The 23,273-nt window shown below is 52.8% G+C and overlaps 2 protein-coding genes across 3 annotated transcripts in view; both read right to left on the bottom strand.

The window, feature by feature from the left end:
* Nucleotides 1–13,720, bottom strand: part of POR (cytochrome p450 oxidoreductase) — a 36,625-nt gene extending 22,905 nt beyond the window's left edge. The window contains exon 1 of one of the 2 annotated variants that reach the window (XM_075719471.1): nucleotides 13,705–13,720. The gene's annotated coding sequence lies outside the window, so the exon portion shown is untranslated. Of the gene's footprint in view, nucleotides 1–5,308; nucleotides 5,410–13,704 lie in introns of those variants that run through there. The other variant, XM_075719470.1, reaches the window with a different exon arrangement.
* Nucleotides 13,721–13,779: 59 nt separating this feature from the next.
* Nucleotides 13,780–19,700, bottom strand: RHBDD2 (rhomboid domain containing 2). Its single transcript, XM_075720121.1, has 5 exons — nucleotides 19,615–19,700; nucleotides 18,538–18,755; nucleotides 16,986–17,387; nucleotides 16,448–16,598; nucleotides 13,780–14,234 (listed from the first exon to the last, which is right to left on the bottom strand). Exons 1-5 carry the CDS (start codon nucleotides 19,698–19,700, stop codon nucleotides 13,799–13,801), a joined length of 1,293 nt encoding a protein of 430 aa, XP_075576236.1. The 3' UTR covers nucleotides 13,780–13,798.
* Between the last annotated feature and the right edge of the window lie 3,573 nt (nucleotides 19,701–23,273).

The raw sequence follows: 23,273 nt of genomic DNA, 5'->3' as shown, positions 1-23,273 counted from the left end.
AACAAGCTCACCACACATTTCGCAGCAATACCATGATGCTGCCAACACGAGCCCTGGAGCGCCCAGTCCCTCCATGCTAGCCAGGCCGTTCACATCCAGCAAGGACACTTACCAGAGGACTGCTTTCCAGTTTCTTGTAAACAGGAATCCATGCAAGTCACCAGCACCTCTACCAGCAACACACACTCAAAAAACCACCAGTTCTTTCAGACTGGCTTTCTCCAGTTCAGATTCCCAGTAAAAGCCCCACACAGCCCCGCCAGGGAAGGGGACAAAGGGGCACTGCTTGCAGAGCTGACTTGGCAGAGCACTCTTGCTCTCTGCAGCCACATGATGATGACCCTCGTGTCACTGACTCAGCACACGCATTGCATTAGTGAACAAAGCGGAAGCACAGCTGTCACAATTTCTAGTGCTGTAAGCTCTGTGCGGCTAGGGATGTCAGCATTACCATGAGATCTGCAAGAGCCGCGTTTCTGATTGAGAAGGACCAACCCAAATTCACTAGGTGCAGGTGGATGTGCATGACCAGACTCTACTCCCCACCACGTGCCCGGCCTGCCCCAACGATCACCCTTTCTCTCATGCTGACTGTTCTTGCACAGAACCATGGCACAACACAGACCGGGGACATGATCAGCCTCCAGAAGAAACCTTAAAAAAAACCCCACAGTTTTAAACCAGAGATCAGTTATATCCACTGGCATCATGGCATAGCCCCAAAAGACAGCTTCAGGACAGAGGGGACATACAGCATGAAAACAAGCAGCCAAAGCAAATGGAAACTCTTTCTCTTTGTACAGCACCAACCTGCAGCCCAAGCTTTAGAAACAATCACAAAATAAATAGAAACTAACTTAAAACCCAACTAAAACACCTGGTAGGAAAAAAAAAAAACCAAACAAAAAACCACCCAGTGGCCCTCTCACAGGTCTCTATTCCCATGGCACCGGTAAAGCTTGTCGAGAGCTCGCACAGACAGCAGCCCCAAGAGGAAGCCGTGGCGAGCCTCCATTGCTCTGCGTGATGGTGGCAGTGGAGGAGAAGGAAGAGACTTGCTTACAAACAGGAATGCAGTCTTGTGACCAGCAAAAGGTTTTCTTCTTTCACCCACTAAAGACAGAAGACAGGCAGGATACTGCCACGTGTCAGGAAGAGCCACACAGACATGAACCCACAAGGAAGGGGAGAGGCAGCAGCGGCAGAAAGAGAGCAGGGCTGCAGTGGAGATGGCATTTCTGCCCATAACCCTGTGCCTGGTCTCTTCTGAATCCCACTGCAGTGAAGACTTTCCTGTGTGCTAGTGTGTGGTATTAGGCCAGGAGACCCTTGAGGAAAAAATAGATCTTCTCTCATTTCTCTTCGGGTACGAATGCAACCGGTTAGACTAAGAAATGCTGTTTAGATCAGCCTGTGCCAGTCTTGGCAAGTCTCAAATTAGCTCTTTTTCCCTTCCTTTTTAGTAAAAGCAGACCTGGCAAGAAAAGTGGCCCTTTCCAAAACAAAAGCAGACCATTGAAGTTGGCGCTCAGATCCAGGTTATTTAACATTGTCTTCAAGAGCCCTTGGATTAGCCTTTTCTCTGTAGCTCTGCTGCTCAGAGATCACATTTCCTCTTAGTAAGAGGCCTTCGGTCTGGCCATATGAGTGGCCATGCTTGGTCTGGTCCGCACACGCTCCCTGCTTTGCGTGGGCTCACCCTACAGGCAAGTTCCTGGGCTTGTGGAGGCTGCACTGGGGAAAGAAGGCACAGTGGGAAACCTCACAGCTTCCTCGCCCCATCAGCCTCAGCATGAGCATCCACATTGGTGCTCACTGTGAAACAGGGTGGCCACTGCACACGGCGAGCCAAAGGGGTGCTTTCCTCATCACAGCAATAATGAGCAGTGATCCAGGGATGACTTTCACCAGTGCCTGCAACAACGAGGTTTGGCTTTCACTATGCGTAGCACTTCTGCATCACTTTCTTCCCACATATTAAAAAAAAAAATCCCAGGACATCCCACAAATTCCCATTAACCACCACCAGCTCACTAAAGAATGATGGAAAGCAGCAGTCTTTCTCACAGAATACCAGGGAAAATGACTCTCCGTGGGCCTCTCAGCACTTCCAGCAACTAAGAAACCCCAATCTAAACAGAGGACTTTGCTGCAGGAACACCTCGAGCAGGGATAAGAAACACACACCCAACTCAAAAGCTGTTTTTTTTGGTGAAACAAATTACTCTTGCTGTACAAGGTCTCTTCTGACCAGACCTTGACACACTGGCTCAGACGTTGGCAGAACTTTTATTTTAGGCAAGAGACAGATGCGAAACGTGCATCAGGCAGTCTGGAGCTTGAAATACTGCATATTTGAGCTTTTGCTGTCACGCTTGGATTTTTTTTCTGGCCAATAGGTCTTATTCAAGGACAGCAGAGCAGCTGTAAAAGCAAGGAAGAGAACAACAAGAGGAATGGTTTTACTGAGGCAGAAAGCAACTCTACCCTACAGATATACTAAGGTAGAGCTATGCAGTAATCCCAGTACACTGAACCAAAGAACTTCAGGCATTATCCAACACACAAATGAATTCAAACTTGCCAAGCTGCCTTAAAAGAAAGCAACCCAGAATTACTGAGTTTGCACACTTCCTTTCACCAGATAAAAGCGCATCTCTCAACCTTTAAACAAGGATGTGGATGCGGCATCTCACCGGCTTCAGCACCTGAACACCTTCCTTCATGCAGATTAACATGAGCCAGCACAGAAAAACAAGTGTTGAGCATTACAGGATAAACAAAACCTGAGAACAGAAGGTAAACTGACCCCCCCTGCTAACTAATACTGTTCCTCAGCCTCCCTTCCCAGGGAGGGACAAAATCAGTGCACTGTGCTTCAGGCATTGTTTGAAAGTGGAACAGGGGTCTCAACACTGCCAATATTCGTGAGTTGGGACAAGTCTGCAGGAGTTTTAGGCCACTCTTTTGCCAACTACCACGGGCACTACTCAGTCAAACCAATTGCTCAGAGGGCTATGCTGCAAAATCTCAGGAGCAACCCATTCAGGCATGTATTTTGCATGGTTCAGGTCCTACTGAAGATGGTTTTTTTAAGATCAAGGGGGGAATATGGTATTTTTTCAGCAGCCTTTTCTGCAAGTGCTGTACCCAATGCTGCCACAGGTGGAAATTCAGTAAAAACCATCTTCCTCCAAACTGGCCATTTGCTTACCCCCTCCCTGCATTTGTTGAGGGTTCATGTGACAAGCCGTGATTTTGCCTGAAGCCACTACAAGGAAGGGAACACTACAGACAGGGTCGGTAGCCACATACTTTGACCTCTTCCACCAGGAAGAGTTTGGACAGCAAAACCCTCTAATGTTGTTCTCTTTTGGGAGGTTTCCTTTGAAACTAACAACTGGAAGAGCATCAGAGGCACATGGTTAAATAGATCCTGCAAAGGTGTAAGAACTGTAAAGACCTCCGATCGGAACAGCACGCTTTGGGAATTTATTTATTTAAAAAAAAAAAAAAACAAACAAGCACTGTTTGTATGGAACCAGGACATTTTGTATTTATAAGGGAGCTTTCCTCTGAGGATGTGAGAGCTTTTCAGACCTTACATGCCTGCCTCCTATGCTGCTGTAAGAGAAGGAGATGTTACTGTACAATCCTTACGCGATGTGGTAACTCAGCAGGAGAGCTGTCCTCCTGGTCCCAGACCCGGGCTTCACATCTGGCTGCCCTATTACAAGCATGCGCGGTCACCCTATGAACCTCCCCGCCTGCTATGGCTAAGGCAATCTGAGCTGCATTTTACTTTTTTGAACACTTGTGAAATACAGACAACTACCCAGCCCAGCCCCCTGCAATCACACACAACTGCGTGCACCAGCAGAGCCTAGAACATCAATCCCATACCCAAAGCGGATATCCCTGTGCCAAAAAGGGACACAAGGCCACAGGACAACAGACAAGTCAGGCAGGGAATAAGTGGGATCACAGGCTGAAAGGCTGATCCTGCGTTGCTAAACCGCAGCTCTCCAACTCCACACTCCCACCCCAGTATGGTCAACATAAACAAAAGATACTTGACATAGGATTTTTCTTTCCCTTCTTAACACAAACTGCTCTTCTTGCCTCCAGCAATTATGCATGCAGCCCTGTTACACAATCAGGGTTTGCACAATCCTTGCAGGCACCTTATTAGCTTGCTCCTCCAAAGCTTGAAGTTAGCTAGAACCAAGAGATGCTAGCAATGACCCGTGAAAGCAAGTCAAAGATGCATTTCACAAGCAACCATGCAGCAAGATCCAGCATACTTGTCTGTGCCGCAAAGACAGACCTACCAACTCCCTAAGCTGGTTACTAACCTTCCTGGCAGACTTTCTGTCTGCACTGTCAGAGACAGATTTTCCAAGGAGAAAAATCCAACTCCATCTTTAACTCCGAACCTCCCCATCCCCTACTCCATAAAGCGAGAACAGAAAGGAAAATTAGTCAATAATTCTATGCTATTCCTTGCAAAAGAATCACTGGAGGCCCAGAATTGGCTGATAACTAAGCAAGAATACTACAATAATCTGCCACCATAGGTCAAACTCAGCCACTCTTTGGACTTGTGGCCCTAGAGAAGCCACTGGAGATACAAGCGCTCCTCTTCCGCTCTTTCTGGATTCCATGAGCAATCAGCAGCACGCAATTGACTTGAGTGTTTACTTGGAGAGAAGCAGCAAGAGATTACGAGCAGCCTGTAATTATTTGTTCCGATATATGAAATTTCAAACTCTACAAAAAAACCAATCTTGGCAGAGGTGTACCTATCACTGCGGGGCTCGTGACTCACTCTCAACAATAGCGTGTATAAAGTAATCTCACTGCTTGGATCAAATGATCACATTGGGAAAGAAACTTATGCAAGTTCTACGAATTGTGTTTTTGGAGGTAGGAAAGCCCATGTCAGCAAACAGAACAAAGTTCAGCGTCAGTGAAGGTAACTGCCAGGTGGCTTTTTTTTATACCAGAGGAAAGGGATGGGGAGGAGATGGCAGGAGCGCAGAGACCTGAGCAGGAAAGCCTTTTCCCTAGTCCTTCAGGACTGAGCAAACAGATTCTCTTGGCTGCATTGCAACAGCCAAAGGAGAGAGTAAAGATCAAATGAGATTACAGTCCAGACACAGTTCCATGTGCCACTTTTGCTGCGGGTGAACTGGGTAAGAAAACCATTGCTCCCAGCCTGTCAGGTCTTGCTGCCATCCGATCTCCCCAAACCCAACTGCTCCCACAGATGCTCCACAACCTGCAACACTCAAAAGAAAGAGGTTACCTTGCACCAACGGCTCTGCAAGCAAGCGCTGACGGGGCCCGTGAGTTCCAGCACAAAGGGCGGCAAGCAGCGGGGAAAGCCTCCCTCAAGACAACACAAGGAGTTTTGGTCGTATGGCCCCGTTGAGCTCCTCCAGCTGCTTTGGAAGAAACAAACAAAAAAAAAAAAGTTGCAGAAGGTACTTACTCGCTCAAACCTGGCTACCCAGAAGGCACCACCCCAGAGATTATTGACTGAACAGGAGGCAACTGCAAAGTGGTGACAAAGCGAGAGGTTTTACTCTGTCACAATTAGAGCAGAACTAATTAGCAGAGGGTTAAGCCAGCTGTGTGACACTACCTCCTCCCTCCTGCCCACTCTTCACCTTAGCCTCCAAGGCTTTTACACTAGATTAAAAGAAAGTGCTCACTTGTGTCAGGTTTTTTCCTGTAGTGAAGGTTTCCTCCCCACTTCTTCTCCACTTTATGGGAAAGTGTTTTGCAAATATAGTTCTCATGAACCATCATGTCCACATGCAACACAGAGGACTCTCCAAGTCCAGACACTCTGTGCCATGCACAGCCTGTTTCAGAGCAATCAACCATCACAAGATGCATCTGAAGGAAGGCCAAGAACTGCACTGGGACAACTTCAGGTTCTCCAGGAGGAGCCTGGCTCACCAGCCCTTCCCCAACAAAACACCGATTTCCTCACCTGCAGCAGATTAATCTGCAAGTTTGCTTTGCATGTGCACAACAGCTCATCAGGATTTCTCAGAGAACTACAGAAAAACTGAAAGAAAGCACATTCCCTTCTATCTAGCAAAAAGATGCATGCATCAGTGCACCCCACCAAGCACAGCTCTGCTGGCTAACAACAAAAAAATTAAATCCCGCAGCTCCTCACTATGGTCCACATGAAGCATAAAGCCCTACGGACAGAGGGACGTCCCCACCAACACTGTTTCACTTTCAGAATTTAGAAACAGAGACCTGACCCTTTCTCGTACTTTTCCAGCTTCTCAACCGGATATATGTTTCTGCTTTTTAAAGAGAGCTGTAAAAGTACAAACTCATTTCAGTTTTCCAAATTCATTCAGATCATGCAGAAAGCCTCAGTGATCCCTCTTCTCTATATGCATTCCACCAAGCATTACTTTTTCTTTTCATGCTCTGAAAGCTAACCCAAGCTAACCCATGGTCTAAACACTGGCAGACGACAGCATGCTCCAAGCTGCACCAGCTGTGCTTACTCCTCCAAATAAGATAACTTCCTAAGAATCAATTCCACATTGATGACTAACTCCCAACACCGCGATCCAGGTGTTTTCATCCCCTCCAGCTTTAATATTCCCAAACAGGGGGTCTTCCATTAACTCCTTTGACAAACACATGCCCTAAGGCAATTACTTCACTCTCCAAAGCAATTGCATCAGGAAAAGACAGGGACAAACAGTCTTCCAACACTGCAAAAGTTTATAAAGAGAAATAGGCAGAACGACAGCAAGCCAGCCCAGCCTGCACCAAAGGTGTCAGTGAGATGCCAGGAATAACTGTCTGCAGAGAAGGGCCAGAAAAAGAAGTTCACTGAAGGCTTTTAAGCAGCAACAGCCTGGGATAGGGTAAGTACAAGCAACCCTTCAGCGCACTGTGGAAGCAAAGCCAGGCGGACATCATCCTGGACCACCCCTCTCCCAGGCTGCCAGCCCAGGACCTGCCAGGGGCTCGGCAGGGAGCAGCCTGCAGGGCAGGCAGGACCCCAAGGCCTGCTCCCGCCCTGCCTCGCACCCCCTCCTCAGCCCCACGGCAGGGACCTTGGTGCCTGGGTGCTGGCAAGCCCCCTGCCCCACAGCCCCCGGGGAACCAGGCATGATAGGAGCACCCTCCCACCCCCCAAATAACAGGGGGCCCAGGCACACCAGACCCCCCAGTAACAGGGGGCTCTGGTCATCCCAGTCCCCCCCAAATGACAGGGGGTCCAGTCACATCAACCTCCCTCCCAATAACAGGGGGTCCAGGCACACCAGTCCTCCCCATATAAGAGGGGCCCCTCTCATTCCAGCCTCCCCATCAGGGGATGCCGGCCCTCCCCTCTCCATCACAGGGGACCCCGGCGGCCAAGCCCGGCCCCCCTCAGCCGCGGGGCGGCCCAGCCTCCCCTCAGCCGCGGGGGGACCCCCGGGCCCGGCCCCCCTCAGCCGCGGGGGGACCCCCGGGCCCGGCCTCCCCTCAGCCGCGGGGGGACCCCCGGGCCCAGCCTCCCCTCAGCCGCGGGGCGGCCCAGCCTCCCCTCAGCCGCGGGGGGACCCCCGGGCCCAGCCTCCCCTCAGCCGCGGGGGGACCCCCGGGCCCGGCCCCCCTCAGCCGCGGGGGGACCCCCGGGCCCAGCCTCCCCTCAGCCGCGGGGGGACCCCCGGGCCCAGCCTCCCCTCAGCCGCGGGGGGACCCCCGGGCCCAGCCTCCCCTCAGCCGCGGGGCGGCCCAGCCTCCCCTCAGCCGCGGGGGGACCCCCGGGCCCAGCCTCCCCTCAGCCGCGGGGGGACCCCCGGGCCCGGCCCCCCTCAGCCGCGGGGGGACCCCCGGGCCCCCCTCAGCCGCGGGGGGACCCCCGGGCCCAGCCTCCCCTCAGCCGCGAGGGGACCCCTGGGCCCAGCCTCCCCTCAGCCGCAGGGGACTGACCCAGGGCCCCGGCTCCCCCGGAAGCCGCCCGCCCCGCCACGGACGCCCGCGATCCCGGCCGCCCGCGCCCCAGCACAGGGGAGAGGCGGCCCCGGCACCCACCAGCCCGGCCCGGCCCGTCCAACGCTGGCGGCGGCGCCCGCAGCCCCGGCGCGGCCGGCACGTACGGCGGATGGCACCACTCGGGCACACGCGCGGGGGGGGGGGGGGGACGGGACGACACGCTCCGCCCCCGCCGCCCGCCAATGGGTTGCAAGCACGCCCGCTGGAGGAGATTCCCCCCTCTCTGCGGCGGCGCCGTTGGTACGGCCCCAGCATGCCCGGCGTAGGGGGGTCTTAAAGGGACAGGGAGCGCTGGGGAGGGTGCGGGGTCGGGATTAGGGGCAGGGCTCCTGGGGTCAAAGGTCAAGGTGGGGGTCAGGGAGCGAGCCGAGGGAGCGGTCAGGGGTGCCAGGAGTCAGAGGTCAGGGTGGGCTGGGGGTGCAAGGGGAGGGTGTTAGGATTAAGGTGCGGTGTGGTCAAGGGTGGGAGTCGGGGTGCAGAGGGCTAGGGGTCAGAGGTCACAGTGGCGTGTAAGCAGGGGGTCAGGGGTCAAAGTGGGAGTCAGTCAGGGTTGGGGGGTCAGAGTTGGGGCCAGCATTGGGGTCAGGTGGGCTCAGGGCTGGGGTCAGGACACGAAGCAGCTCTGGGCACAGGCCCTGTCTGAGCTGGCACCCACAGACCCAGGATCCCCGGCAGTGGCTGTGCACAGTGCCTGGGTGTGCGTGGGGGCAGTGCCGAACCCCCCAGACCCCCGAGGCCGGGTGCCTGGTGCAGAGCCACAGGAGGCCGGGGGACCCCAGGGTGGAGGCTGGCACCCAGCAGCAGGTCACTGCCACCCCTCCCTGGGAAAGGAGGGGCTGCGCTGCCTGGCTAGCTTACAGCCACAGCAAGCGAATGCTCCTGATTTAACCGCAAACCAGATGGTTTTGGGGAGGCCTTTCTCGTAATGCTCCCACTGCTGCCACTGGGGAGTTGCACAAGCAGCTCCGGAAGCGTCCCCGGCAGTCCCAGCAGGAGAGGTTTCGCAACCTGGACCCCTAGACCCCGGCTCCCTCAGGCACGGAGGCACTGGTGCTCTCCTTTCTGCTTTTTTTGTGAAGCTAGGTCATGACTCTGCTAAGCCCAGCCCGCCCGAAGCCAGGAGCGCAGCTTGCCCCAACCCCCACCGAGCAGCCCCGTGGCCAGGCCCCGGCCCCCCGGCACCGTGCGTGGGGTCACCCCAGGGCTGGTTCCCCTCCCTCTGCCAGCCAGGCACTGGCACACCTGAGGTCACGGTCCTGCCGCTATCGCTGTGTTGATGCTCGCTTCAGAATCGATAAAACCCTCAGGGTCGGTGCGAAGTCCACTCCAGCTAAGCTGGCAGGCCCTAAAGGGGCCAGGAGGCGTGCAAGGAGGGGGCACTGACCCGAAAAGCACCTGCTCCAGGGCAGCAATGCCCGGGGCTGCAGGGACAACCCCCTTCATGATGGCATCCGAGCGGAGGGTGCGGGGCCGTGGGGCCAGCCAGGCACCACTGCCGCCCACAGCACCTCTGGGATCAACCCCACGGAAACTCCCCGGGGTGACTCCGGCCTGTGACCATCCCCAGCGGGGTGAATGGCCGCAGGTTAAAGATGGCAGTGGCCGCGACGCGCCTGCACCGGCCGTGAGGGGAACGTCATGGGCAGGCAGGGGCAACGCCACCATGGTCCATGGTTTGGGGTCACCCCTGGTCTATCAGGTGCCCGAAGCGGGGATGGACGTTACGGCACAGCCTGTTCTGTTCCCAGCAGGGAAGGAGCTGGACTCCCATCACAGCCAGCCCAAACCCCCCAGCTGGACGAGGAAGCCCAGCCTGGCCAGCCTGCAGGGACCTGTTCGGCTGGTGCTTTGCCTCCACACGTATTTCTCCCGCCTGCCGTGGGGCGTGCATAAGCTCCCAGCTCTCTGGCTCTCCTCCATCCCTAGCACAGGCTGGGGCTGAACTTTTGGCCACAGAGCCTCCATTGTGCCAGCAAACAAGCAGGGACCCAGTGGGACAACCTCGGCGGTGGTGCCCCGGCACAGCTAACCTGGCCCCCCGTGCAGGGTAACTCTTTGCACACGTGTGCTTTGCCCCAAATGAGTGACAGGAAAGCAAAGAAACACAAGAGCTCTTTCTTTTGACATTGATGTCTCTTGCCAGGCCTCCCCACATCGCAGGACCCCAGCTGCGGTGCTGATGTAGGCCCAAGTCGGTTCTGCTTTCCTCACATACCCCCAACTCTTTTTCTCTTGCACCATGGTGGGTGCAGAAGAGCAGATGGGATGGAGCTGGGCTCTCCCAGAGCATCCTTCCCGCGGCAGGACCACTGCCCCAAGCACAGGGGATCGGCTGCCTCAGCTCCCAGCGCTTGTCCCTGGACTCCTGTCACTCTGCAGTGACCCCTGAGGACACGGGGGCAACCCAAGGGGCTTTCTGGACCCACTGTGCACCCTGCCTCCAGGACAGATGCAATCCTGAGATCGAAAGAAGTGGCAGTTTTACTGGGAATGCACCAGAGGCACAAAATAACAAACCTTCAGGGACAGCACATTCCCCAAGGGCAGCCAACCCAGGCTGAACTGGCGGTTTATTGATTTTTCCCTCCTCCCCCCCCAACCCCCCCCCCCACCCCTCAGGAACTTTAATGCTCTGTCTCCCCTCCAAGGAAATGACCTGGTACTGCAACATGCCATAAGTAATGTTGCTGTGAGCTCAGGCAAATGCCAAAGCCCAATGAGCTGATGATTTTTGCCTCCCTCTTTTACAAATTTAATTCCTCCTTTCAGCTTTCAGACAAGTTTGCAAATGTCTCATCCCAACCCCTTCCCTCTTGTCCCAGAGGGACACTTTCCCTTCTCCAAGCAAGGAGATCTGAGTTTGCCACCAGCCGTGAGGACCTGGGACTAGCTTGGACTCCACTGCTGGAGAAGTGGAAGGTCCTTGGCTGATTTATACAACAGCATTTCACTGTGAAACGGCTGCCGTCGAGAAAGGCAGGGAACAGACTTCACCAGAGAAAAAGAAAAATCTTTGCAAACATCTGCCTGAAGCCACTGAACACAGGTACAATACATTGCAAGTAACAGGTAGGTGCTGTCGCAGTTGTGCAGGTGGACTCAGAACAGCCCTGGGGACACGGTGGAAGCTGTAGAGATCAGAGGCCAAGGTCATCAGGAAGCTCACAAAAGAGCTGGGAGCAGAAGGAAAAAAACCCAAACTGTGGTTTTGTGCCCATCCTGCCATGTCCCATCCCCAGGGCTCACCTGGAAGGCTGTGGCAGCTGCCTTGTCCCAGCATGGAAAGGTTAGAGGCTGGTACCTGCTCCCTCGCACACGGGCATGTCCCCCCACTGCCGGGGCCAAGGGGCCCACCTTACCTCCTGGAAGCAGGTTTGCTGTCTGCTCCCCACCCCAGCCAGGCTTGGGGCTGTTCTCACTGCCGGCACTAACGCTACGGTGACTCTTACAGGCCAGGGCTTCCTTTACCTCTGTAAATCCATGAAACTACTCACTGGAAACACGCCATCCCTTTGACAGCTCTGCAGGGAGAATGAATCTCTTACCAGATCAACTGGTAAGAGTCAGAAAGGAAAAATAACCGGTTTCCAGCCCCACGAGCATTTTCCAATGTGCAGTACCGCTCTTCCCCAGTGCGCATCCTTCATCACCAGCCTGATGCGCAGCTAGCACCCATCAGGCACCCACAGCCTGCCCCACAGTCCCCATCGCAGCCGGCCCACCAGCCGGAGGGGCACAATCCAGCTCCCCACTTGAAAGCAAACCTGGCGATGTAATATTTTGTCTTTCAGACTGTGTTTCAAGCTTACAGTTTGGAGGTATACATTTGTGATTGCTACCTGTCCTCATCACCCTTCTGCACATTTCTGGAAAAAACAGTGATAAAATTCCTAGGTTTACAGATGAGGATCTCACAAGGAGGAAAATCAAGGCACTAATGAGAGTGGAGTATCAACATTTCAGTGTTATCTCTGGCATTTCTTTCCTGGTATTAAAAACATGCTTTTAGGTGCCAAACAAGCACCTTGACCTGTTCTTCTCTACACTAGACACGTAACAATGCAATTGTTGTCAGCAGTTCAGGAAAAACAGAACGATGAGGCCAAGTCCATTTGTGATCCCATGGAGGACTAAACAATCAGGGATGAGGCCACCAACTCCAGACCTCCCACCAACTCCCGGCTGGTTCCCAAATTGCTGCATCCCCCTGTCCAGGGGTGCCCACCTTTGCGAGCAGAGCTTCTTTCTAACGTGCATCTGAGGTCTAAGTCCTCAGCATTCACTTTGGTCTTCCCCCAAAGCAAGCCCCTGCGAGGCCACATGTAACCGTGGCAGTCATCCCAGAAGGGCTGCTGGAGAAGTGAGCGGCTGTATGGTGACACAGGGCTTCTTCAGACACTGAAGAGGGGAAAAAAGAAAGAGGCACGTACGTGCTTTGGAGCATGCAGCTGCCAATGCTGCCTATGACGCGGGCTCACTGACAGCATGGAAGAGCCCCAAGGCTATTGCGGTTTCTGGGGGACAGCTTAGGCACCGCAAGAACATCTCTGAGAGCAGTAATGGCACTTCGTGCTTCATGTAGCACTTTTTCTGGAGCACAACAAAGCTGTAAGCAAAGAGTCAAGGGCAATATTGAGATTCTGGCTGATTTACAGACGCAGAGACAGCAGATTCCTCCTGGGCATGGCACAGTAAAGCACTACACAGCTGGAAAAAAAGCTCAAATCCCACCAACTCGACCAAACTCCTTCGTTACTGCCACAGGCACCAAACACTGCATCCTGCTCTGAATCCCTTGCTGAAAACTCCCCTCTCCCACACACCTTTCCACCAGCTCTGAAGAAATCAGAGATTGTGGTAATACTGGTAGGTGAGACATCTAAAGTCTCAGTTAATTCTTCCAACCCACTGTTAAGGTCCCTCCCAGCTCCTCGGATTTATATACACTTGCTCCACAAATGGCCAAAATCCCTTATTGAAGAGTCTTCTACTCCTTTGCATACATCTGAGGCTGCCTCATCGGCAAGCGCTGGCAACACAGGCTGAGCATCAGATAATGAAGGCAACATGTTGATGCATGCATAGGCTGCAGCTAAGAAGGACCTTCAGCATTTTAGAGCTGGGTTTTGTGGGGCAGAAAAGGGTGTTCTGTATTCTGTCCTCTTGCACCAGCCCTTGTTTAACAAGCTCCCTTCAAGGCACACTCTTAGCAGAGAAGTCACTGGTAGAACAGACATCTGTCCTCCTCCACTCAAATACTAAGTTATAAACCAAGGCTTTCATGATTTCAACCTCTTTCGGTCCTAGCTACATCACACCTGTAAACGAAATAGGAGGCTAAGAGCCTCAGTGTAGATGGGACATGTTCTTATTGCTGCAGCCTGGTTAAACCCCAGGTTAGTTCAGTGTTTTGACAATTAGGTTCCTAGCTTGAGTTGGGGAGCTGATGCACTGTAACTCTACTGGCAGTGGGGAAAAAGGCAGCTGCTAAATACAGCAATGAAAAAAGACTCCAAAAGAATGAGAAGCACACAGAGGTGATACAGTCCCTCCAGAAATATCAAAAAGTAAAAAAAAAAAAAAAAAAATTATAAAAGGAAATATAATTAAGGTAGCCTGTGCCAGGGAGCAGGGGAATGGCCTACAGTGGAGCTACCAACCCATTCCACTAGTCACCTCAGATACAGTAAAGACGCCAGCAATGCACTCCTGTGTGAGCATCACACAATGGTCCTGCCACAGTAGGAGAGTCCTGCTGCTTTCTGGAGGATCAGTACACCTGGACTCTAAAAAATTCAGCTGAAACAGGAGCCGCTGTGGCTGCTGGATACCCTGATGTTTGCTGAACCCCAGCCAGGGGGCCCACGTTTGCGGGTGTCTGTGGATCAGTCAGGCACATGCGCTGCTGCGGGGGAGAGAACTTGCCCAGCTGGCAGCACTGTCCAGGCAAGGCTCCAGCGTGGGCCTGCACGTGACACTCTCCGAAGGCACCTCTGGCTTGGTAGGGGGAAAAAGGGAGGCGGTGTCCTGCAGCACGGCCATGCGCAGATCCCTCATGTCCCAGAGCATGGCCACATCCTGGAGCGCAGCTGTGTTGAAACTCCTGGCTTTGAGCATTGGGGTGCTGCATCTGGAAAGCAGGAAGAGCCAGAGGCGAAGAGCAGTAGTAGCTTTGGATAGGGTAGGTGCCTGGTGCAGGGTCAATCCTGGGCAGGAAGAAAACAGAAGGTTACACTGTGCTCAGAACTACCATTGCATAATTAGCTCTGGAAATGCCCTGGGCGTAGATTTCCTCCTGACCAATGCTCAGAAAGGTCACTGCAATCCATCAGAGAGATTCACTACAACAAGAGAAGCTCTTATTATAAGCAGCACTTGAGGAAAAATAGGTTTACTGCTCTCCCAGGACAGACGTTCCCACTCCCAACCCACACCAATTCCACACCCACTGAACGAGTGAGGTTCTTGGCCCCAAGTCTCTTTGTGCAGGGAATATGTAAGCCAAACTGCAATGTGCTGTAGGATTACCGTATGCATCCTCCCTGCCTTCCACTGAATGACACATCTGCTAAGTTATTAATCAGGAGAAGTCACAGCTGCCAAGTGTTATTTATCAAGAAGCTATAAAGGACTTTGGCGTGAGTAAGAGCCCAGGGGACAGAGCAAAAAGGGAAGGAGGAGAGAGTTACAAATAAAATTAATCATTCAGAAGCAAGGTCTAGAAACAGCCTTTGCCAACAGAAGGCATGACTCATCCCGCCAAAACGTATCAGGAGAGAGGCAATCTGCCTAGAAGCCAAAGCCTCTGGGACTTCAGGAGTACTGCTCAGCCCACGCACAACACTAAGACGAGTGCTGAGAATCAAGACAATTTTCACGAAGACCATGACCACCAGATTCCCAGCAAGAATAAGAGACTGGTTCATGCTGGGGTTTTCAGGCTTGGCATTTTTTTTGTGTGGGGTGTGGGTTTGGTTTTGGTTTTTGTTTGGGTTTTGTTTTATTTGTGGACACAAACATGATGTCAAAGCCTGGACCTCCTAGAAACATCTCCTGCCTGGTGGCAAGTTGATGCCTGAAGTCTTATGAAAATTTAAAAAAAAAAAAAAAAACAAAACAAAACCCAAAAAACCCCAGCTATCAAGAGCTCTTACTTGGGAATAAGAATCAAAGTAATAAAACTTAAGCCCCAGAAGCACATATAGAACTTGTGCCTAAGACACAGAGACATGCAAACTTAGCTGCAGAAATGGAAACATCCTAGAAACACCTTCCCACGCCCTGCCTGATAGTCAAATGTTTATGTAAATACCTTTGAGGCAGAACAGTCTATATATGTCATCTCACCTAAAGAAAGCAGGTTTAGACACAGAGCTGAGACGCTGTGCACAACAGTTATTAGCAGAAGGATTAGACTGATGCAGACACAGGCTCAGCATGCAGCAAGACAGCTCCTCCTCCCAAAAACAGCACTTGCACAGAAGGAAGAGAGTAAAAACACAAATGCTGTTGGATCTGCCTGGCCTCCCCTGCAAGCACTCACACCTCTGAGTGCCCTAATGGACCTGGGGTACACTCCTGCTGCAGGCAGGGGTTTCTTTTAGGCTTTAGTCATGGGTGAGGGCAGATGCAAACACTTGGGAATGCTTCCACTTCAAAGAATGCTTTCCAGTGAGCTGATGGCTTAAACAATACAATGAATTTAACCCTTAATAGAAAACCATCCTTCCTCTGTGAAACTGAAATGACATCTTAGAACAAGGAAAAATTTTACCTAGATTTCCAAGCTTTTTAGAATACAAGTGAGTTCTCATGGCTTGTAATATATAGAAACTTAAAACCATCCCTGAACATCAGGCACAGGCCCCAAGGTTTCTTTTCGGTAAAGTAATCTTGCCTTGACACTGAAAACATGCATTTAAAGGTTTATATTGAACTTCATAAGTGACATCTTTAATTTATAATGCTCTGCTCCTACATAGATTTGGACATGACTCACTTCACAGCATTCCTGGGAGGCAAAGTGGTGCTAAGAAAGATAAAGATCATGCCCCAGAGAGCAATACAGCCAGGAACAAGTGCCAGAAGTCCTAATGTTAGGGCAGAACTGCACGACTTAGCCTTCATGTCAGCGGAGCTGCAATACCTTCACATGTGTACACACTGACCTTCCAGCAAATGAGAGTTTTTTCACCCCAGTTTAGCTTTCACTGAAAGACCTGGTTGAGTTAACATGTGACAACATATTAGTCACAGTAATGTCACCAATGTAACGTCAGTAGGTCAGTACGTTCCCCTTAACACCCAGGATATGAACACGACAAGCACAATACAGCTTTTAAAGGCAATTTAATGCCTCCACTTATGCCTCCAAATTCCCCTATATCATAAGATTTTTCACAGGAACTCCTGTACTTACTTGCTGCTTTCAAAGGCTCTTCTCTCTGCTAAGGACGCTGGGATATATTTCAGCCCTGGTATCCTCTTTAGCAGGCTGAACGGGAACACCCGGTCCAGCTTAGAGCCCACAGACTCCGGAAAATCCAAACAGAAACAGTAGCCAAGACCATCTGAAGTCAGCAGCACGTTAAGGACTGCAAACAAAACACACTCATTTCTAACACAGCCACACGCAATCCCCCTCTGGCCACAGACCACTTTCCCTGGAGAATTCTCCCAATTCTACCCAGTGCCATCTTCACAGACCATCGCCCTTCTCAGCTCCATGTTCTCTGCGTGCCCTAAAGCCACAGAGGAAGTGGAAGTGCAAGGTGAAAAACAAATGCAGAACTGGGTGTGATGAGGACCAGCAAAGCCAGTGAGAGTTTAATGCAGAGCAAGAGCCCAGGAAAACCCATAACGCCAGTGCATCTCAGCAATGAGAACCACAGCACATCCTCCCGCTCGTGAACCAGCAATCCCACCCTGGTTCAGGGCTTTGTACTTGGAAAGGATACAGGCTTCCCCAGCTAGGAGCCCACACAGGTTACTCAAGAGAGGAGAGTGGGGGATAAACGATGCTACACAGAGCATAAACCATGGCACCAGCACCACTGGAACTCTAACCCCAAAAACCAGCGTCCTCTTCATCCGCGAGCGGGTGGTGGACACACCCAATGTAGCAAAAGCTATTGGCATGAATCCTTTAGCATCTTCCACCTCTGACACCCTCGAGACAACAGTCTCAAGTAAGAGGTACAGGAGGGCAGAGAGAACAGCAAACACAAAAGTGAGGAAGCAGTGCTTCACAGTGCCAACGTTCTTCTCAAAGCTGCCGGCAAAATACCAGATGATAATGGCACCACAGGTCAAGGATATCAGGTCTTCGTAGACAAAGATGTAGGTAACTAACCTGTGAACTGAGCACACCAGCACGTTAGAAAGGCAGAGGCAGCAATGAATTTATTTTGAACCACTACAATGACATGCTTGAGCAGAGGGAGAGTGAGCCTACAGGATTAATTAACAGCTTTCATTTCTATCATGGTGTAGAAGAGAATGAACTTGAGGCCTTTAAAGGCAGGCATAAATAAACAAATAGAGTTAAAACAAGTGCTATCTTGGGTATTGCAGACATATAGACTGACTCTTGCTGCTTCCTGGGAAGCTGCCTGGAAAAAAGCAGCAGTATCTGTAGTAACTTTCAGCCTCATTAAAAGAGACATAAAAATGACTGTTACAGTAACTATGATTTTGCTCAAAAGATAAACACTTTATAAACTGCTAGAAGGCCGATTTGTCTCACAAAAAATGCCTGCAGGTTATCAGACCTCAGAAGTGCTCCGAGGCCCTCTGGTTAGCTGTTGTTCTGGCCACTCAGCGAGGACTGAGGCGGAGAGTTCTCCACCTCCCTCCCGTCAGCCTCAGACCTGTAGCAAGAAACTAGCAGTTGGGAGGATAACCCGGTGCAATCTGACTGCCCCCCTGGAGACACGCGAGGAGATGGCTGAATTCACCCATCAGCTCAAAGCACCGGACCGCTAAAAGAAATCACTGCGTGCTGGTGAGCAGAAACATGGTAATTAGGAGTGTGATAAATATTATTCTGTGAATACCACAGGGACTGGGGAAAGCAGAACCCCCAAGCTGCTCGCAGCACACCCCCATTCTGCATAGCGCCAAGGGCCAGAGATCGGGGCTGAGGGGGGAGCAGCCTGATATAGGGGGCTGAGACAGACGCCCAGCAGGCTCGGTGCAGGCCAGGGGAAATGCCTAGAGAGGGGGGAGCAAGGGGTACAATGCGGGTCATGGGGAAGGCCCAGAGAGGCAGGCCACGGAGGGAGCAGCAGGCTCGGTGAGGGGCTTCAGGAAGCGCCCAGAAGTGGGGGCTAGGGAGGGGGGACCAAGGGGCTCAGGGCACGGGGAAGGCCCGGAGAGGAGGGAAGCAAAGGCTCGGTGGGGGATTTGGGGAAGGCCTGGAACGGGGGACCGACGGGGGGGGGCGAGGGGCCGGGGAGGCGGAGGGCCCAAGGAAGCAGCGGCTGCTCCACCGCGGCAGCCCCCGCTCACCTTCCCCCGCACGCAGGGCGGCGGGCCGCAGCGAGGCAGCGGAGCGGGCGGCGGGCGCTCCCCGCAGCAGCCCGGGCGCGGAGGCGACGAGGGAGAGCAGCAGCGTGAGGGCAGCGGCCGCCGGCGGGCGGCCCCACCCCGCCGCCATGCTGCCGCGCGCCGCCCTGCTTCCGGCCGCCGCCGGAAGGCCTGGACCGTTGCCGTGGCAACACGAGGCGCTGCAGCGCCCCCGTTACCATGGAGACGGGCGGGAGGCGTTTGGGTTTTTTACCCCCCTCCTTTTTAAAACTTCTGTATCATTATTATTTTTTCCCTTTCCAGAAGGGAAAAATATCCCCGGGGAGAAGTGCGAGCTATCGCTGGAAGCCCACCCCAGGCTGGGTTACTGCCAGCCCTCCGCCACGCACAGGCTCCCCAGGACGTGGGAGGCCCTGCCGGCCCCGCAAAGCCGGGAAGGCCCTGTACACTGCCGTGTTGCGGGGTTAGACTGCTTGGAAGGGCCAAGCATTTCCCTTCAGGTGTGACGGATGGAGGTGGAGAGGAGCGCCCGCACCAGCGCTGCATCTGCCCACCCGTGCTGGCACAAACGGAGGGGTTGCCCAGAGACAGCCTTCTCCACGTCAATGCATTACAAACCAGACTAAACCTGCTGAGACGGCATCAATTTTGCTGTTTGTCTACAGTGTTGCGCATGCACTGGCTGAACACGCCACTGCCTGCAGGAAAGTGGCAGATGGAGGCGTGCTCTGGCATGGGAGCCCCTTGCCCTGAGAAGCCCCTGCATGAGGAGATGGACATGCAGGAAAAAAGTGAGAAACAGGGAGAAACAGAGGCTTTGCTCCAAGGGTAGCGGGAGGCCCCCAGCAGTGAGCGGAGGATGTGGCTCCCATCGCCCAGTTCCTGTTGCTTGGACCCGCATCCGCTCGCCATGAACAGCTACAGGACAGAAACGCTCCCCTGGCGCCAGCTCCTCCTCCGGACAAGACCCCAGTCGCTGGCTGCTGGCTCAGGTCAAACAAGAGGCGCGTGAGGTCTCATCTACATGGGAAGGATCAGAAGAAACACACCTTCCCCCACCCCCTCTGATTTTGCAAAGTTGGGGAAAGCATTTGAAGCAGCTGGGATCTCTTCCAGCTGAGCGGGATGAGCAGAGAGTCTGACATCTTTCCGCCACTCCAGCTTCAAAGTTTTTTGAAAAAACCAGGAGAGCACAGCACAGATCTATCAGTAGGCAAACAGACACGTGAGCTTGTCCCTCTGTCTCAATTAATGCCATTTTCCACTTATGAGAATCCTTCAATCTCTGAGGAATGTAAAGGCACTGAGAAGCTCTACATATTGTTTGGGATCTGCCCTAATCCCAACGGCGCATTGCAAAGGCAGCCTTTGTGAGAGGTCCCAGGTTGTTGCAGACAGAGGAAGGCTAATGGTGCGGGAGAAGACCTTGCGGCTGGAGGAGATGAAGTTTTTCAAGGAGAAACTGAAAGACGGGGAGAGAGCTCAACCCCTTTTTTAATTAATCATTCCAGTCACTGCGTGTTTTGCAGAAACTTATTCTAGGCCGTGGCAGTGGGATTTGCCTCCTGCTGCTACGCCCAGGGGGGAAAGAAACAGCCCAACTTGTTTGCAAATCTGCTCAATCCATTCAGCTGAAATCAGAGAATGCTCTTCACCGCCTTTAAAAAAATAAAACAGGGTAAAACCTGCTCATTGTTTTCCCGGCTGATGCATGCATCTGTCACTAGCCAGAAAGCGTGCAACTGTTAACTTTCCCTCTCCAACTCTTGCAGAAGGTAGCTTGACCTGAAACAAGAAATATGACTGCTAAAAACAAATCAGATGAAATAATTAACATTGCTTTTGCCATCGTTTCGGTTCATTCCTCATTAGTCCTCCTTTCTGAAGCAATGTCTCCTGTTTCATATACTTGCTTCCCAAGACCACGATCCCTTTTCTTAGTAGGCCGTTCTCCAAGTCAATATTTGACTTTTTGAGAGTCAGACACTCTGGCAAACCTGTTTGGTTTTTTTTTTTTAATATATTATTCCTTAGGACCCAAATTTTGGATGTTTCCTTTAACTCCATGTTAACATCTCGCTTCTTTTCCTGGCTGTGCAGGCCTGAAGTGTAGCGAGGACTTTCCCCCCCCGGCTGCTGTGAAGTTCAGAATGGTGAATTCTCTTTTTGGACAGCCTGAAGCATCCCTTGGTCCAAATGGCGATGAACTTTGGGGTGCTGAGAGGGAAGCAGGGGGGGGCTGCTGGTGCGGAAAGCTGGGCGTCCGCCCAGCTTTCCGCACCAGCAGCCCCCCCCGCTTCCCTCTCGGCACCCCGACCGTGCCCTGCGTGTTTATTAATTAAACTAATTTAATCTTTTAAGCGATTCCCGGCCTCCCTGCACAGCCTCGTACAACCCCGCACGCCCGTACAGCGCCGAGCACACACCCCCCCCCCCCCCCGCGGTGACTTGGTACGGCCCTTCTCCTCCTTCCCCCCCCCCCCATTTCCCCACGCGAGTGGTAGGCGCCGCGCACGCTGATTGGCTGCCCGGCCCCGCAGTCCGCGCGAGCTGCGGGTGCTTCAGTGTGCGCGCGGCCGGCGCAGCGCTTGGTCTCTCCTTCTCTGTCTCTCTCTTTTTCCTCTCTTTTTCTCCCCCCTCCCCCTCCCCTTTCCCTCAGCCCGGTTAAGCGGCCGCCGCCGCCATGGCTTCGGGTAGGTGCTTCCAGGCCCGGCGGGCTGAGGGGGCGTTGGTGGCGGCTCCGCTTCTCGGCGCGGGTGTGGTGGGCGCGGGGGGGTGGGCGAGCGCCGTATGGCGCAGGTGGAAAAGGCCGCGGCCATGTTAGGGGGGAGGCGCGGCCCCTTCCCCCTCACGCACCCTCCCCGTTTGCCGCCCGCTCCGCGCTCCCAGCCGGTGGAGAGGGGGAGGGGAGCCACGCCCCCTTCGCTCGAGGCCACGCCCCCTCCCCGGGGAGCCCCGCTCCGCGAAGCCGCCCGGACCCGCCCCTTTACGACCGGGGGTGTGGTCAGCGCGGCCACGCCCCCCGTGTCGCAATGGGGTGGGGGTGTGGGATGTTGGCCCCTCTTCTAGGTCTGGGCCCCCCATGCGTGCGGGCCCCTCCCTTCGGGTTGTGCCACACCCCCCTCGGTGTGAGGTGTGGACCCCATTTTGGTTCATGCCTCCCCCCAGTGTAGGCCCGCCCTTTGGGTCGTGCCCCCCCCCCCCCCGGTGTGAGATATAAGTCCTCCTTTTGGGTCATGGTCCTTCCCCCGTGTGGGCCCCCCCTTTGGGCCGTGTGTGCGTGTGTTTCCCTGGTGTGAGATGTGGACCCGCCTTTTGGTCCTGCCGCTCCCCACAGCATGGTTTGTCTGCTCCCCCTTTGGGTCAATGCATGCCCCCTTGGGGTGTCCCCCCCCCGCCCTTAGCATGCAACACGCCCTTCCAGCCCCCAGCATGGGACCCCCCCTTTGTGTCCCAGTGTCTGCTGCATCTGCTCTGCATTCTGCTCTAGCAGCTCCCCCTCCTGCTGAAGGTGCCAGCATGGGGAAGGGGGTAGCTTCACAGCCCCCCTGGTGTGGGCTTAAAAATGCGCTGGCTGTAATTCTTTTCCCGACAGAGGCCTTTAGTTGAGTATGGAGACAGTATGTCTGCTGTCCCAGATGACTTGATGTAGCCCAGCTTCTCCTGGGGCTTCCGTGAGCACACTGTGTTGCTGTTTCTTCATCCCATTTGAGGTGAAAATGTTTTAGTCACTCCAGCAGTGATGCCCTGTGAAGCTGTGGGTTGGTAGGGTACCCCAGAATGGGAGAAGGAATTCCAAGGCTGTAAGTGCTATGTGGAGTGAGCCATGTTTTGTTAGGGTTGAGCCATTTTAGTTTTGTCTCGTGTTACATGTATGAATGATAGAGAATAAAAACAAAACAAAGCAAGGTATGTTAAAGGAATCCTTTAATGCAAGGAACAGTTCTTTACCATGAGAAGAAAACGCGTCCAAAGGTGCTGTAAAATGAGTTCAGACCATGAATTCTTCTACTAAATGAGTAAAGTTTGGCAGTAAACTAAAATCACTTTCTTCCCAGACCTCAAGTACTTATCAGTCAAGCACCTGAGTGTCTCCTTTGTTTTCACTCTATGGTGATGCTCAAACATGAGATTCTGTTGAGAATACTACTGAAGCAATACTGCTTCTTTATATGAATTATTTCAGATGAGAACTTCAGTTTTCAAATGTACACAGCAGATTCTTCCATCTTAGAAGAAATATACTTCCTGAGCAGCACAAGATGACTAGTCTGCTATGCCCCACTTCATTCCCAGGAAATTTTTCCGTGAGCTTTTAAAACATTCAGAAAAAAGTGTGTCTTCAGGAATTTCCAGAATAAACTTATCTGTTGTTTCCGAAAGTACTTACAGACTCTTGTCTCCATTGAGCCCACCAAAATAAATTGATCAGAAGTCTGTAGACTAAGAGGTCCAACAAAGGATGTACAAAAATGTATAAATAAAGGAAATTCCTCTGATTCTGCATATTCATATTTTACAGGCTCCTTATCTGGTTGCTTTCAAACTTTTTCCAAAATTTTGTGGTTTGGCAGTAGTTCATAAGGGAGAAGCTAAGGCTGCTTCATGTCTGAATAGCTTAGGTGATACCCTGATCTTGGAAGTATATGCTTGTGTTTAAGTATATGTGTAACTACTGGCAGGATTGGATTTATAATCAAATGAGAGAAGTATAATGA

This window comes from Pelecanus crispus, chromosome 12 (genome assembly GCF_030463565.1).
Source record: "Pelecanus crispus isolate bPelCri1 chromosome 12, bPelCri1.pri, whole genome shotgun sequence".
Taxonomy (NCBI): Eukaryota; Metazoa; Chordata; class Aves; order Pelecaniformes; family Pelecanidae; genus Pelecanus; species Pelecanus crispus.
The sequence above is the reverse complement of the archived record's forward strand: the minus strand, read 5'-3'. Positions and strand labels throughout refer to the sequence as shown.

What these genes read in the sequence shown, in the direction of transcription:
- RHBDD2 (XM_075720121.1), bottom strand. Translation starts at nt 19,700, where the DNA reads ATGTCAGACTCTCTGCTCATCCCGCTCAGCTGGAAGAGATCCCAGCTG. An exon ending in ACTTTGCAAAATCAGAGGGG is followed by an intron (nt 18,756 to 19,614) that starts GTGGGGGAAGGT and finishes GGGGCGCTGCAG; the next exon opens with CGCCTCGTGTTGCCACGGCA. An exon ending in GCTCCTAGCTGGGGAAGCCT is followed by an intron (nt 16,599 to 16,985) that starts GTATCCTTTCCA and finishes TGCTGACTTCAG; the next exon opens with ATGGTCTTGGCTACTGTTTC.